Below are 16,286 nucleotides of genomic sequence, written 5' to 3' on the forward strand. Positions count from 1 at the left end.
ACCATTGGATTCTACACCCAGTGGTTTGGAGGTTTAAAGAGCCAAACTCGCCGGTAATTTGACTTAAGTGGCAATCCAGTCAGAACGTAAGCCATATTCAACATATGTATTGACAATAATTAACACTTACTTAAGGGGCCAAAACAATTACAAAATATATTTATGGGGGAAAAATTATATAACAGATATCATACAATTATCTTATAACAGTAATATTGGGGGCAATTTAATACTAAATAATAAAATAAGAATACATTTTTTTAATAATTTAACAAGTTAATAATTAATAAATATTATGAGGCCAATATTATTAGCAAATAAATTAACAGTGACAAATTAATTCATTTTTGATGGAAACACCAATTATATTGAAAACTTGTGGCACAATCAGGGTCAGCCTGCAAGTGCTTCCTTAATTTATAAATTTATATGGCCCTATTAAAGAAAAAAAAAGAGGTGACTGACAGATACAGAAACCTATAGTGTAGGAGGAAGACACTGGTAAGTATAGGCTCAGTCAGAGATAGGGAAGTGACAGGTACAGAAGCCTATACTGTAGGAGGAAGACACTGGTAAGTATAGGCTCAGTCAGAGATAGGGAAGTGAAAGGTACAGAAGCCTATACTGTAGGAGGAAGACACTGGTAAGTATAGGCTCAGTCAGAGAATGTGAAGTGACAGGTACAGAAGCCTATACTGTAGGAGGAAGACACTGGTAAGTATATAGGCTCAGTCAGAGATAGGGAGGTGACAGGTACAGAAGCCTATAATGTAGGAGAGAGACACTGGTAAGTATAGGCTCAGTCAGAGATAGGGAAGTGACAGGTACAGAAGCCTATACTGTAGGAGGAAGACACTGGTAAGTATAGGCTCAGTCAGAGATAGGGAGGTGACAGGTACAGAAACCTATACTGTAGGAGAGAGACACTGGTAAGTATAGGCTCAGTCAGAGATAGGGAAGTGACAGGTACAGAAGCCTATACTGTAGGAGGAAGACACTGGTAAGTATTGGCTCAGACAGAGATAGGGAAGTGACAGGTACAGAAGCCTATACTGTAGGAGGAAGACACTGGTAAGTATAGGCTCAGTCAGAGAAAGGGAAGTGACAGGTACAGAAGCCTACATTGTAGGAGGAAGACACTGGTAAGTATATAGGCTCAGTCAAAGATAGGGAGGTGACAGGTATAGAAGTCTATACTGTAGGAGGAAGACACTGGTAAGTATAGGCTCAGTCTGAGATAGGGAAGTGACAGGTACAGAAGCCTACACTGTAGGAGGAAGACACTGGTAAGTATAGTCTCAGTCAGAGATAGGGAAGTGACAGGTACAGAAGCCTATACTGTAGGAGGAAGACACTGGTAAGTATAGGCTCAGTCAGAGATAGGGAGGTGACAGGTACAGAAGTCTATACTGTAGGAGGGAGACACTGGTAAGTATAGGCTCAGTCAGAGATAGGGAAGTGACAGGTAAAGAAGCCTATACTGTAGGAGGAAGACACTGGTAAGTATAGGCTCAGTCAGAGATAGGGAGGTGACAGGTACAGAAGCCTATACTGTAGGAGAGAGACACTGGTAAGTATAGGCTCAGTCAGAGATAGGGAAGTGACAGGTACAGAAGCCTATACTGTAGGAGGAACACACTGGTAAGTATAGGCTCAGTCAGAGATAATGAGGTGACAGGTACAGAAGCCTATACTGTAGGAGGAACACTGGTAAGTATAGGCTCAGTCAGAGATAGTGACAGGTACAGAAGCCTACACTGTAGGAGGAAGACACTGGTAAGTATATAGGCTCAGTCAGAGATAGGGAGGTGACAGGTACAGAAGCCTACACTGTAGGAGGAAGACACTGGTAAGTATATAGGCTCAGTCAGAGATAGGGAGGTGACAGGTATAGAAGTCTATACTTTAGGAGGAAGACACTGGTAAGTATAGACTCAGTCAGATATAGGGAGGTGACAGGTACAGAAGACTATACCGTAGGATGATGAAACTGGTAAGTGTAGGCTCAATCAGAGATAGGGAAGTGACAGGTACAGAAGCCTATACTGTAGGAGGAAGACACTGGTAAGTATAGGCTCAGTCAGAGATATCGAAGTGACAGGTACAGAAGCCTACACTGTAGTAGGAAGACACTGGTAAGTATAGGCTCAGTCAGAGAGAAGGGAAGTGACAGGTATAGAAGATTATACTGTAGGAGGAAGACACTGGTAAGTATAGGCTCAGACAGAGATAGGGAAGTGACAGGTACAGAAGCCTACACTGTAGGAGGAAGACACTGGTAAGTATAGTCTCAGTCAGAGATAGGGAAGTGACAGGTACAGAAGCCTATACTGTAGGAGGAAGACACTGGTAAGTATAGGCTCAGTCAGAGATAGGGAAGTGACAGGTACAGAAGCCTACACTGCAGGAGGAAGACACTGGTAAGTATAGGTTCAGTCAGAGAGAAGGGAAGTGACAGGTATAGAAGATTATACTGTAGGAGGAAGACACGAGGAAGACACTAGTAAGTATAGGCTCAGTCAGAGAGACGGGAAGTGACAGGTACAGAAGCCTATACTGTAGGAGGAAGACACTGGTAAGTATAGGCTCAGTCAGAGATAAGGAGGTGACAGGTGCAGAAGCCTATACTGTAGGTGGAAGACACTGTTAAATATAGGCTCAGTCAGAGATAGGGAAGTGACAGGTACAGAAGCCTATACTGTAGGAGGAAGACACTGATAAGTATAGGCTCAGTCAGAGATAAGGAGGTGACAGGTACAGAAGCCTATACTGTAGGAGGAAGACACTGGTAAGTATAGGCTCAGTCAGAGATAAGGAAGTGACAGGTACAGAAGCCTACACTGTAGGAGGAAGACACTAGTAAGTATAGTCTCAGTCAGAGATAGGGAAGTGACAGGTAAAGAATCCTATACTGTAGGAGGAAGACACTGGTAAGTATAGGCTCAGTCAGAGATAGGAAGGTGACAGGTACAGAAGCCTATACTGTAGGAGGAAGACACTGGTAAGTATAGTCTCAGTCAGAGATAGGGAGGTGACAGGTACAGAAGCCTATACTGTAGGAGGAAGACACTGGTAAGTATAGGCTCAGTCAGAGATAGGGAGGTGACAGGTACAGAAGCCTATACTGTAGGAGGAAGAGACTGGTAAGTATAGTCTCAGTCAGAGAATGTGAAGTGACAGGTACAGAAGTCTATACTGTAGGGGTCACTGCATTGTGTAGCGGGGCGGAGCCTAAAAGAAGCAATCGATTGGCTACACCCACTCCCCCCACCTCCAATACCGGCCACACCCCATTGCTTTGCCAAACTGGATGCCCAACCCGAAAGGGGTAACCAGAAAGTCGGCAACCCTGAGGTACAGAAGCTTATACTGTAGGAGGACAACAGAATGGATGCACATTTTATGGTACTGTATGGAGGAGATTTTTGCAAAAGATCCTCCAAAAGCCTTGTAATAGCCTAATTTACAGTGTCAGTTTTTGACTATCTTCAACTAAAAGTTACTTGATAAATATTCTCCATAGTCTTCTACATAGATTAGGAACAGACATTATGGGCCAAATGTAATAGGGTGTCTGTTTTGGTAAATTGCGAGTTTGGTGCTAAACTCGCAATTTTTCACAACTCTCCAATAGGGTGTCTGTTCACTAAAACTCGCATTTTTCAGAGTTACTAAAACTCTCCATTCTCAAACTCGCATCCAGATGTTTTCACATTGAAAACAATCAACTCGCCCAATGTAATAGAGTGTCTGTTTCAGACTCGCAAATAAAAGATTACCAAAAGTCCCCAAATAATAGACCTGCTTCAGGCTAGCGAGTACATCCTGAGCAGGTCAGATTAACACAGAAACATGCACATATCCATGAGATATGTACATGTTTCTGTGTGTACTTATGTCAAATGTTTTTAAATACAAAAAAAATGATGTGCACCCCCTCCCCAAAAGCATAACCAGCCCCGGGCTTTGTAAAGCCTGTTCTGGTTCTAAAATACAGGGGCCAAAATGCATAGGGGGCCCCTGTATATTAAGAACCAGCACAGGGCTTTATTGAGCCAGTCCTGGTTCTGGGAAATCAGGGGACAAAATGAGTAGGGGTCCCCTGAAAATTCCATAACCAGCACTGAACTCTAGCGGGGGGATAATGCCACAGCCAGGGAAAACCTTTCACCGGTTTCCCCGGCCAAAGCATTATCCCACTAGTCAGTCCAGGCCGGGGATCCCTGGGGAGTTGAGGAACCCCCCAATAAAGGGGTCCCCCTCTACAGGGCACCCCAGGCCTAGACTGATAGCCCGGAGCTATCCCCGGCACGCTAGGGCGGTGGGTGCAGGGTTGATAGTGTAAAGTGTAAAAATAAAGTTTGCATATTGTCTATAGTTGTAGAACCACAAGTACCAGCAAGCCTCCCCTGCATGCTGGTATTTGGAGAACCACAAATACCAGCATGCGGGGCATTACGGGTCGCGACATTGTATCTTTGATGTAACCACAAGATTAACCTCAATTAATCTTGCTGCTACGATGTAGCGGTTCCCACCATAGACTTCTATGGGGATTTCTCACTAGAAAGAGTTCGGTGCTGGTTCTGGAATTTTCAGGGGACCCCTACTCGTTTTGTCCCCTGATTTTCCAGAACCAGGACCAGCTCAACAAAGCCCTGTGCTGGTTCTTAATATACAGGGGCCCCCTACGCATTTTGGCCCTGTATTTTTAGAACCAGAACAGGCTTTATAAAGCCTGGGGCTGGTTATGCTTTTGGGGAGGGGGTGCACGTTTTTTTTTTAAACACACACAGAAGCCATCTCGGATCTCACTGATCTGTGATGGCTTCTCTAAAACTCGCACCTTTTAATGCTACTCGCATTAAAAGGTGTCAGTTTACATAGTCCTAAACTCGCCTAAACTCGCAAATGCAGTAGCCTCGAGCTGATAAGTTCTCAGGCTATTGAATGTGCGAGTTTCAGTACAAACTCGCACTTTTTAAAAGTGCGAGAAAGTACGAGTTTGTACTGTTACTAAAACTGACACCCTATTACATTTGGCCCTATGTGTTTTACTTACAGTATATTATTATACTGAAACAAATTTTTGGAGTAATTATTTATTTAATGTGACTAGAACTCTCCCTCTAAACCCTAAGGGTCCTCTTGATCATCAGTGGCCATGCGGCCTCCTATAATGAAGTCTCTATCTAACCAATAGTTGTTTTGGTGGATACATAATTACCGGAGCCATCCAGTATTGCTAAGGTGCGGGGACATCTGCTCCAAAAAGCAGCAGTTCCCATGATTTCCTAACACTGCAACTTCAGTGGCAGTGTTACTTACCAGACTGTACTGGCTTTCTGTGCATGCGCCACCTCAGGTCATGCATTCACACCTCCAAAGGTCACACTGTGCAGAGGCGGCAGAGGAATCTGATCCCTTTACGCAACCCCAGAACTCATTCATATCGGAAGAAGCGGTGCATTGGGGATCAGCGGCAACTGAAGGAAGCAAACTCTGAAGAACACAAACTTTTGCTGAATATTAGCCAGCTCTATCGGGCCCCTGATAACAAAAGGGACATTACATAAAGCATGGGGATACTAACGTTTCAGCATGTGTAATTGGTCACTTAGTGATGATAAACTGGCCCCTATATATTTATTTATAATTCATGTTTATTAGAATATTCTCAGTTTCCTACTATGTTCCCTTACCCTAAAACTCTTCCTATCCATTCCAATAAACATACATAGAAACATAGAATTTGACGGCAGATAAGAACCACTTGGCCCATCTAGTCTGCCCTTTTGTACCTTTTGGTGATCCTCAGTTCTTTGTAAGGATATTCTTATGCCTATCCCAAGCATATTTAAATTGTTCTACTGTCTTAGCCTCTACCACCAACATAATTCCTAAGTGTGTGTCTATTAGGGTCAGTGGCACTCTTTCAGAGATGGAGAATAGAGTGGCACCATCAACAGGAAATGGAACTCTGCATATATATTACGGTATATGTACAGTAATTATTGGTGACCTTATCACTGAGGTAATGTTGGACAATTACCCCAGCATCTGATTGGTTGCTACACAAAATGCACAGTACCTGCAGAGAAAGGCAGCAGAGCCAGGCTCTTCTTTATACCCCCCTGATCATCCAAGAACCGTTCTGGGGAGAACACATCAGGTTGGGGAAAGTATTTAGGATCCTTTAGTACAGTTGTCAGCAAGGGGAGCACCTCTGTGCCCTGATATGTAATGGAAGGGAAGCATATTAGAACATCTGCTTGCATGAAACATAGATTCCAAATATTAATCTTACCCAAATAATAATATCACTCATTCTAACATTCTTCTATAATAGTATCTTTCATGTTCTAAAGTTTAACCAGCACAGAATGGAGGCAGAAACAATATTCATGAGAATGAAACATATATGAATAAAGAACTAATAATATCAGTGAGACCAAGGCCGTAAGTAGGGTAGTGCGACTAGTGCCATGGCACAGGGCACTTCAGGGCAGGGGGCGCTGTTTGGGCCTGTCAATTTTCCTGTTTATTATCATTCTCACTTGTAGCTTCCTCTTCTTTTATCCCCAGCATCTTCTGGCCTCCCCTATCTCTTCCCAGGCCCTTCCCATTGTCATGGCCCTTTTTCAGGTGAACTCTCTTATGGCCCTATTTAAAAAAAGGGGGGGCACCAATGCTCTCTCTGGCACAGGGCACCAAAAAGTCTAGCTACGGCTCTGACTGAGGCATGAGGCACCAGTTTCCTAAGTGCATTACTATTCTAGAAGATAAGATCAGTGTGATGTGAAACAAACATAGGGCCTGATTCAGAGATGTATGCTAATGCGGCTGCAGCTGTGATTTCGCACGGACTGCTGCCTTCTCATATATGTGTCTGACACTGCACAACAGCGTAAACATTGGTAACATCGACACAGGTTGGGGAGCCATGCAGCATAGGCGACAGGTCTTACTAGCCACAAACACTGCAGCTCCCATGACACGCAGAGGGCTCTCATGCTGCGTAGGAGATCACAATGTCTAATTTATGCACGCCCATTAAATGGCATTTAAATGGTCAGAAACGCCTGCGTTTGCCTAGCCACCGCCCGTTACCTCCCCCAAATGCTGACTACCTGTCACTCACTTTGCAATGGATCATCTGTTCGGGCATAATCACAGAACAATCGCTGCGCGTGTGCTGTATGGCTGATATGCATGGGCAATGGCAAACAATTGCTCGATCTGCATAAGAATCGTCATTTTGTACATCTGTGAATCAGGCCCATAATGCTGTACATTATATAATAGTTGCCGACTTTCCGGCTGCCTCCTGACACGATTACCAGCATTGTGAAGTGGGAATACAGGGCACAATGCTGTGATTTAGTGCTCGATTCAGACCCATTCGTAGATGCGTTCGCTCACTAGATGCGTAGGCAGATTCGGCAAGGCAGGCGATCGCAATGCAAGGCATAAGCATGCCCACTATGTCTTGCTCTGTGTATGCAGACGCCCACCAGCCTGTCTTAAGATGCCCATCATCTCCAAGAAGTGTATGCTGCCATCGGTAACATCGAGTACCATCGTAAGCTTACACAGCACTTGTGGTTGAGCATACCCTACCGCAAGCATATATGAAGACAGAATAATTACTACAAACTTTTGCAAATCTGTTGATTCAAATAATTATCTACACTTCCATAGTGGCCATTACAAACCATGGAAGGTAAATATTCCAAAAGGTCAACTCTGTAGAATAAGAAGGAACTACTCCTCTATTGAGCTATTTGACAAACAAGCAGAAAATATGCTGTCTAGCTTTAGAGATAAACAATATCCTGAGACAATCCTAAAAAAGGCTCTAGAAGATATAAGAAAGCTGAATCAGATAGATCTCCTTAAGGGCTTTAGCAAAAACAATAAAATAAAACAGAATTTTATACAAGATGAATCTATAACATTTATTTCCAGATATAATAAATGTTCAAATCAAATTAAAAAGATTATTAATGAAAATTATCGTGTACTTACATATGACCCTATGTTTAGAGATTTGATCCCTAATAAACCAAAAGTGGTGTTCAAAAAGAACAAAAATCTTAAAAACATCTTGGCACCAAGTTACCTTAGGCCTGCATTACAAGAAGAACAAACCAAGAAAGAATGGTTACCACAGAAACCATGGGGTTTTTTTAAATGTGGGAAAGGGAAGTGTATCACTTGTGAACATACGCTGAATAGAACAAAATCTCTAACAATTGAAAAAATGCAATTGAAGATTGATATAAAACAGTTTATCAATTGCGAAACAAGATATGTGGTATATATTCTTATATGCTCTTGCCCCCAGTATTATATAGGCAGAACCACATGTTCTCTAAAGAAAAGGTTTTTAGAACATAGGAGAAACATACTAAACAGATTACCTAACCATAGTGTATCCAGACATTTGTGGGAATGCCATGGGGGGAAAACGGATGATCTAAAACTGGTTGGGATAGAACATATACCCACCACCTTTAGAGGAGGAGATAGATATCAGAAATTGTGTCAACAGGAGCTTTTTTGGATTTATAAATGCAATACAATAACTCCAGAGGGCCTGAATGAGGCAATCGAATTAAATTGCATCCTTTGAAAAATGTATATAGGATGTGGCATGTTCTCTTCCTAGGTAGGAATTATAATGACTGTGCGGTCACATTATTGCTAAATAGGTCTTTACGGTGCTATACCCAAAGAGAATTACATTCTGTTGGGATGCAATCGAATAAAGATTGCAAAATACGAGTTATTATGTTTGTTTGTGTGTTTATTATGTTCATTATATATATAGGACATAACAATAATAATTTGGTTTCTTTAAATATAGAGGAATCAGAGATATATATAGTACATAGTAATGTGGGTTTGGGTGCCTGTAAGAGAGATCCCATGTAATGAGAATAGATACTAATTAACATAAGTTACCCTCTGGTGGCAAAATATATAGTATATGGTGGATATGAATTTGATATAAAAGATCATATAAAGTATAGATCATTAAATACCTGTAACATCAATGAAAAATATTTTAATATCCGTCTGTTTGAGATTTTTGTTTTTTTATAGTATTATTATTTTTATGTCATTACACTATTATTATTTATTTATTATTCATTACTATTTTTATTATTTATTTTTTATTTTTTTTATTATTTATTTTTTATTATTTTTTATTATCTATTACCATTTATTATTGATTATTTTTTATTACTATTCCCTGTTTTTCATTTATTTACTGCATGTACTATTCCCATTTGGAGGATTATTTAGAACCAATACCACTTAATGATGGGATGGACTGCATTTTTCACCAATGTGATTTAATGTCTAGGTCTATTATATATATTTGTGATATTCAGAAATCCTAGGACCTCCACTTATGTAATAACTCTATGAGAGAGTGTCATATGAGAGTATGATGTATATAGAATTTGGGATCCCATTAGCGTGCTCCCATGTTGAAGTACAGTCACGTGGGGGGGAGAGATGCCTGAGATTCCTGCCCACGTGACTGCCTGTGAGATAACGTAATGGCTATCTCGAAGTTTGTTATATGTAGTTGCATGTTGATACGATGCCACGTGGGGGAGTGACGTCTGGGAATCCCGCTCACATGACTCCTTTGTGAGTACACAACGTCACGTGATTTGGTGACGTCCGGATGTATCGGGAACACCGATCATATGGTCCCCCTATATTGCGGTAACATCACGTGAGGGGATGACGTTTGGGATGTCCGCTCACGTGATCCCTGACCAGAAAATGTTAAATATAACGATGGATTAAGTTTGATCTATTCTTTGTCTCCGATTAAGGTAGGATATAATAAAGTCGTGTGAACCTTCTTTTTTCTTATTTTATTTTGTTTTTATAACATTGTATCTAATTAAGACTCTCAGGTGAAATATCTTCACCTAATTGGTACTTATAAGCAGAAGCTGAGTGTAGAGCATTCATTGCCTTTGATAAAGCTGTCAGGTACAGAGAAACGCGTCAGGCTAAGAACAGAGGTTTCCACACTTTGGATTTATTGGATTTTCGTGTTTGCTGACTATTTACATTCATATCGAATAAGGATTACCACATTCTCATTGTTGTGCCATCTATAGCAACGGGATAAGGAACATCACGGACCATAGACAGTGTCATTTAGACACACTTGTTTCTGATTGGGAAACTGGAGACCAAGTTACAAGGGACTGCACCAGCTGCAGGATATTACTAACCCACTTGGACACCATTCACACTGTCTACAATTGGAGTGACACCGTGCCATATGAAATCCCTTCTTCATAAAAGTTCTTAAGGACTACACAGGTTGTAGAGATTATTTCTAGCTGGGATATCACCTGCACACTACACTTGAGAGTGGTACTGGTAACTATATACGAGACTATTTATCAGCACACGATTGATTTTCCATGCGAGAGAACTACCTCTGATTATATACTACACTTTTTATCTTATATACATTTATGTATTTACTCATAATATTTACATGTCATCATGTCTATGATATTTATTAAACTGTGCAATTTATGAAGGCTTTCACACGACTCTATTTTCATGCTAGTAGCATTTTATAATAGGCAAAATATCTTTATTGGTTATTACATGTATTAAGTCACACGTGCGCCGTAGTGTTTATATACAATTTTGTCTATATACATTTTTGGTTGTGTTTGTCTCCCAGAGAGACTACTCTGGTATACGGCAGCAATTTTAAAGTGTGTTTATTGATTTTTATAATTATATTTATTTTTACAATTATTCAATTGATTTTTTGGTGAGACCCACCCTCAGTGACTCTCTTTCAGCACCTTATATACATATATATTACCCTACCGCAAGCACTGCAAATGGTTCCGTGTAAAATTCAGCCAAGTGACGTGTACTATGACGCTGCCTCTTAATTATGAATCTGAAACGGCATTAAGACACGCAGGCACACCTGCGTTCGCACCTCCACTCCCCCGTTTCTAACGGCCAGCCCGTCACCACCCACAAACGACCTCTCCTGTCACTCATTCAGACGGGTTGTCTTTGTGCAGAGAGCAAATGCTTCCCGATCGCTCGCACTGGTTTGTACATGTGCACTGTGATTTGTACGCATGGGCAGATTGCAAACATCGGCTGTCTGCGTGCGAACGCCTCCTAGCGAGCAGGTCTGAATCGGGCCCTCAGTGCAAAGCTGAGAAAAGTGGGCAGGTGGTCAGCGTGTGCTCTCTCCTATAAAGTCACCAGAGATCTTGGAGCCTACCCTACATTCTGAAGAGAAGGAAAGTACTGAACAGTATAATCTATATCATCATCAGGCACAGAGATACAAAGTATTTACCTTGGGGATAATAAATCCTCGGACTGAGGTGTCCTGTGTTGTGCGGTGGGGCAGTCCAGTGGGGATAATATCACTGAATCTCTGGATCTCATGGATTACAGCTTCAGTATAAGGCATCCTGATTTTGTCTTCTGCTGATGGGCACCTATCACCAATCATCTGGTCTATCTCCTCCTGGATCTTCCCTAAACAATAAAGAAACTGAAAGTTATACGATGGGCAATGTTATTGGGGAGAATCAGATTTAAGAGAGAGGCAGGAGATAACAGTGTGTGACAAGAGTACTGCTTATGTTGTGATTGTGAGAATATGTTGATTCAGCACCATTAAGTGTTACTAATTAGTGGACATTGAAACTAATACAAAATATGAAAGTAATAAGGGAGAGTGGTGCTTTATTTCTGTTAGCTGATTTCAGTGTTCTGATGAGACACAGATTAATCCGGGATGTAGTACATATCCCAGCTATTGGGATGCCGATACTGGAATCCCCGACACCAGTCGGAATCTCGGTGCCAGAAACGTAAATACAAACTCTATTTAGGTGCTGATATGAAATGTGTATTGTAGGAGCTGCAAAGCATTGTGTTTGTGGATACACACAAATGGCATAAAATTGACACCCCTACCAATTAGGGGAATTTAACCAACATATTATATAGAAGCTGCTGCACTTATAAAACATGAATGACTAAATTTTTGCCTAAGCTGAAATGATTAATAGACAAGCCTGTATGTATAAACAAATCAATGGATTTATTCCAAATTACAATTGGATATCAGTTTATAATGATCAGAATACATTCATATCTAATAAAAACACATTTAATCATACAATAATTACTCTACAAAAATATACAAAAATTATAAAAAAAAAAAGGTAACGGACTGTGTGGTAAGAGATTATTTTCCATTTTCACCTCTACTAGAACCTTTGTACATCAAGAGTCCGGATATCTCTTTAAAAGCTCCATGGGTCACAAATCCAACAAATAATATGCCAATACAATTACCAGCCTCTTTTAATGGAATGTCTTAGTTTGTTGCAACATAGGACTTATCTTATTGAGTTAACAGTGTCCTTCTGTGACAGCCTGTGATAATTATTGCCTGGTATTTTAGAGACTCGTATAGTCCAGCTCCAAAACGCTAATCAGACTTAAGATTTCTCTCTCACCCGCAAGATCCTGACCGCTGGCATCCTGGCGGTAAGTATTGGGGTTAGGGGAAGGGTTAGGGGTTAGGGTTAGGCACTAGGGGCAGAGGCGTTTCTAGAGAGGAGGGGGTCCGTGTGCAGTCTCCAACACAGGCTTCCTCCTCTCCATCTGGCGGCCGGCTGCGCACTGAGCGGTGCACGGCCAGCACTGCACTTATAGACCCTGGGCACTAGAGTGTGCCCAGAGTCTAAAGCGCATGCACAAGTCACCGGGAAAATGGCTGTGGTGGCCATTTTCCCTGTACTGCGCATGCGAAAATGCCAGGAAAATGGCTGCGTTGGGCATTTTCCATCTGTTTTTACAGGCGCAGGCACCGGAGCCAACATGGAAGTCCGGAGAGGTAAGTTTTATGGGTGCAGGGTGTGTGGTGTGGGCCCCCCTGGACTCAGGGACCCGTGTGCACAGCACACCCTGCACCCATTATAAACACGCCCCTGACTACGGGGAAGTTAAAAGTTAGGCTGTGGGGTGGGAAGTTTAGGTTGCGAGGTAGGGGGGAGGGTTAGGTTTAGGCTGTGTGGGGGGTTAAGTTTAGGCTGTGGGGAGAGGGTTAGTTTTAGGGGTAGGGTTAAGATACTAGCCCTGTTGGGATGCTGGCATTGGGATTCTGACCAATAGGATCCTGAGCGCTGGCATCCAATACCCATTAATCCATATTATACCCAGTCCAGTATTATCATTATTACCTTGAATATCTGGATATTTGAGTAGAATGAGGCAGCCATATCGGAGTGTGGTGCTGACGGTTTCCGTCCCAGCAGTGAACAAGTTTAATGTAGATATCACAAGATTCTCCATGTGATACTCAGTGTCTGGATTCTGCTTATCCTGGGTAAAAAAGACACATAATATAAATATTATAGCCAACAAGTCACTGATTCTAATGCTGATTCTAATGCTGGCCATAGACTTAGTGCACATGGATGAGGGGAGAAGTGACAGCCTGATAATCAGAGCACCTCCATACTCTGCAGCATGGAATCAGCTGAACAACAGTCAGGAGAACTGGAGAGGTTTGACCATCAAACCAAACGATCCAGAACATTTTTCAGCCGTCTACATGCTGGGAATGATTATCGGCCATGTCCGTGCACTGAACAAAAATCATTCAGAGCAGTTGTTTCATTTTCTGGGCAATTACCAATTAGTGTATGGCGAGCTCAACAATCATCAATGAGATGTGTTTATACATGCCCAAGACCGTCAGTTTGAAACACATGAGGGGATATTAATTTTTTTATTTTTTTATACAGGTAACAAGTTACGTTGACCAAATTAGCCAGAGTCTATCTGACATTATTTTATTTTTTTCAAAATTTGCAAACATAAACTATAAGGAGCCTCTGAAAATGGTAAAATAGCCATTAGTGGGGGTATTAATAAAGAAGTGGGTTACAGGAACAGTAACTAGAAAGTAAGAGATAACTGCCTGATTCTGAGCCGTTCGAAATCCCGATGTTCACAGGGGGATTTTTTGCTACTGCGCAGGTGTGAAAATCCCTAAAATCTGGTATGTGGGTGCACAGAGTCGCAGTAGAGGTTGAGACAGACGGTGTGTGTAATGTATGGGGCAATCCTGGGAGGTGACTGGGAGGTGGCTGTTCTGATGCACGGTGATGCACCATCTTATGGCTGTGCTATGGAAGTGTCGCAGGCACGTCGCTGAATTGGTTGCACACTCAGTGGATGATTTAGCTTAGGACGGAATTGCAGAGCTTCACTCAGGCAGCTTTGCAATTCCATCCTTGCTAATATGCAAATGCAGCAGGAGGTATATGACGCCCCCTGCTGCAATTTCGATCCCAGTACTGCAACCGAGGTCTCAGGCTGGGATCACCATCACCAAGCCTGAGTAAGCTGAGGCTTACTCAGTTGGCTGACTTGCAAGGCCAGGAAACTGCGTCCGTCAAGCCCCTTGCCTTGCCACTCCCGGAAAACGGAGGTGGACATGCCCCCATTTATGGGAACGGCAGCCATCCGAGCACCGCCCCTTAAATGCCTCTGCCTGTCAATCAGGTAGAGGCATAGAAGTGGCTGTGTGTGATTAGACAGGACCCATTCTGCACATTCGCAGAATGGGTTCTGCGCACGCGCAGATTTCCGGTAATCGAGAATCTGCATTCAGCATTGAAAATAAGTACAATGCTGAATCAGCCCCTCAGATCCTTAATCGCTTACTCTGGAGGAATGTTTTGAAGGATGGGGCTGGTGCACGTGTTTGGTCTACAGATGCTAAAGGTGGGCATCCTAGTCCATGCAGGTGCAACTATGGCAAAAGAAGCTAAAGTAGTTGCTGGAGCATGTGACTCAGTATCAGCCCTTAGCAACACCACCATTTCTACACTGTAACTTGTACAAGTGTTTTCATACAGTATGTCCCCCAATGTGTATTCTGACTGCTCAATCCCACTCCTTATATTGTCTCTCACTATAGAGAATCCGAACACTATACACTATACAGAACCTTCCCTCACTGCTCTCTGGGCCTAATTCAGACACGCTCGCGAGCGCAGGACGCTCGCAAGCGGGTCGATGGTGCCCTAATGCGCATGCGCACGACGGAGGGAGCTCCGTCGTGTGCATGCGCGAGACCCTCATAGCGACAGCCAAGCTGTCGTCATGGGTCTCGCACCAAAGGGGGCGTGCTGTCGATGGTGAGTGACAGCATGCCCCTTTTGGTGGGCGTGCCGGGGGTGTGGCTGCCAGACGGAGGCGTTCCCATGGGAACACCTACCGTCTGAGTCAGGCCCCACTGACATCAGTAGTGATGTCAGTGGGAGTGATTTGGCTCTGATAGAGCCAAAATCACTCCTGGGCTTGCGGCAGCGAGACCCTACCGCAGGGTCTTGTTGCAAGACCGATGGTCGCGATGGTCTTGACCATTGCAACCATCATCATGGCCGCTCGCTATAGCTGTGGGTGGTCACCCACAGCTATACGAGCGGCCAGGAAGCAGCTTCATTTTAAGGTAGGAGGGCCCTGATTCAGAGCGAGCGCTCTGGTCAGAGCGTCCGGCTCTGAATCAGGCCCTCTGTCCATGAAATTTAACATAAGGACGTTTTGCTACTTGCCTGCTGCATCTTAATCAGAAAACAGTCAATAAAGTGCCGGGGAGAGTAGACATCCAGGGTCTTCATATACTTTTTCACCCTCTCTTGGACAAATGCGTTAAGATCTGTCAAACAGCGCAAACCTTGCAGATGAGGCCCAGGAACTTTGACCAGCAACCCATGAAAGTAGTAAAAAATCTACAAAATCAAGCCAATATAGGAGATTAGGGCTCCATTATGAAAGTGTTTTTCACCATGTTTATCAACAGTCTCACTACAATATTTACCCTATTTGACCTGCCAGGACAGGTTTAGTGAAATATACCTGTCTCGACAAAGAATTACAGCTCCATGCGATGACTTCCATAAGTCATATCTTAAATGTGAAACACGTCAACATACTGTATCTTTCTAATTTCTATAAAAGTGCACCCATCTGTGCATCCGCAGAATGTAAATAAAAAAAAAAAAAAAAAAAATGAATATAAAAGATATATTAAATAAAAGAAGAGAGTTATTTCATAATAGGCTGACCTGTGGGTAGATCTGTACGATGAGGTGAGAAGAATGCAAGAGTGCTGTTTTCAGTACATCTACAATACTTATCTACAGGCTGCCCAGATAAGTGAACATGGAAGG

General features: G+C 42.6%; 1 protein-coding gene across 1 annotated transcript in view; it reads right to left on the bottom strand.

The window, feature by feature from the left end:
* Window positions 1-16,286, bottom strand: part of LOC148518776 (cytochrome P450 2A4-like) — a 32,009-nt gene that overhangs the window by 2,601 nt on the left and 13,122 nt on the right. Inside the window, exons 5-8 of the mRNA XM_088477108.1 lie at window positions 15,669-15,845; window positions 13,284-13,425; window positions 11,381-11,565; window positions 6,092-6,233 (exon numbers count right to left, since the gene is read on the bottom strand). Of these exons, the coding sequence (XP_088333234.1) occupies window positions 6,092-6,233; window positions 11,381-11,565; window positions 13,284-13,425; window positions 15,669-15,845 (646 nt within the window). The remainder of the gene's footprint in view (window positions 1-6,091; window positions 6,234-11,380; window positions 11,566-13,283; window positions 13,426-15,668; window positions 15,846-16,286) is intronic.

The sequence above is a fragment of the Taudactylus pleione genome, unplaced genomic scaffold (genome assembly GCF_031769625.1).
Source record: "Taudactylus pleione unplaced genomic scaffold, aTauple2 ptg000199l, whole genome shotgun sequence".
Classification (NCBI taxonomy): Eukaryota; Metazoa; Chordata; class Amphibia; order Anura; family Myobatrachidae; genus Taudactylus; species Taudactylus pleione.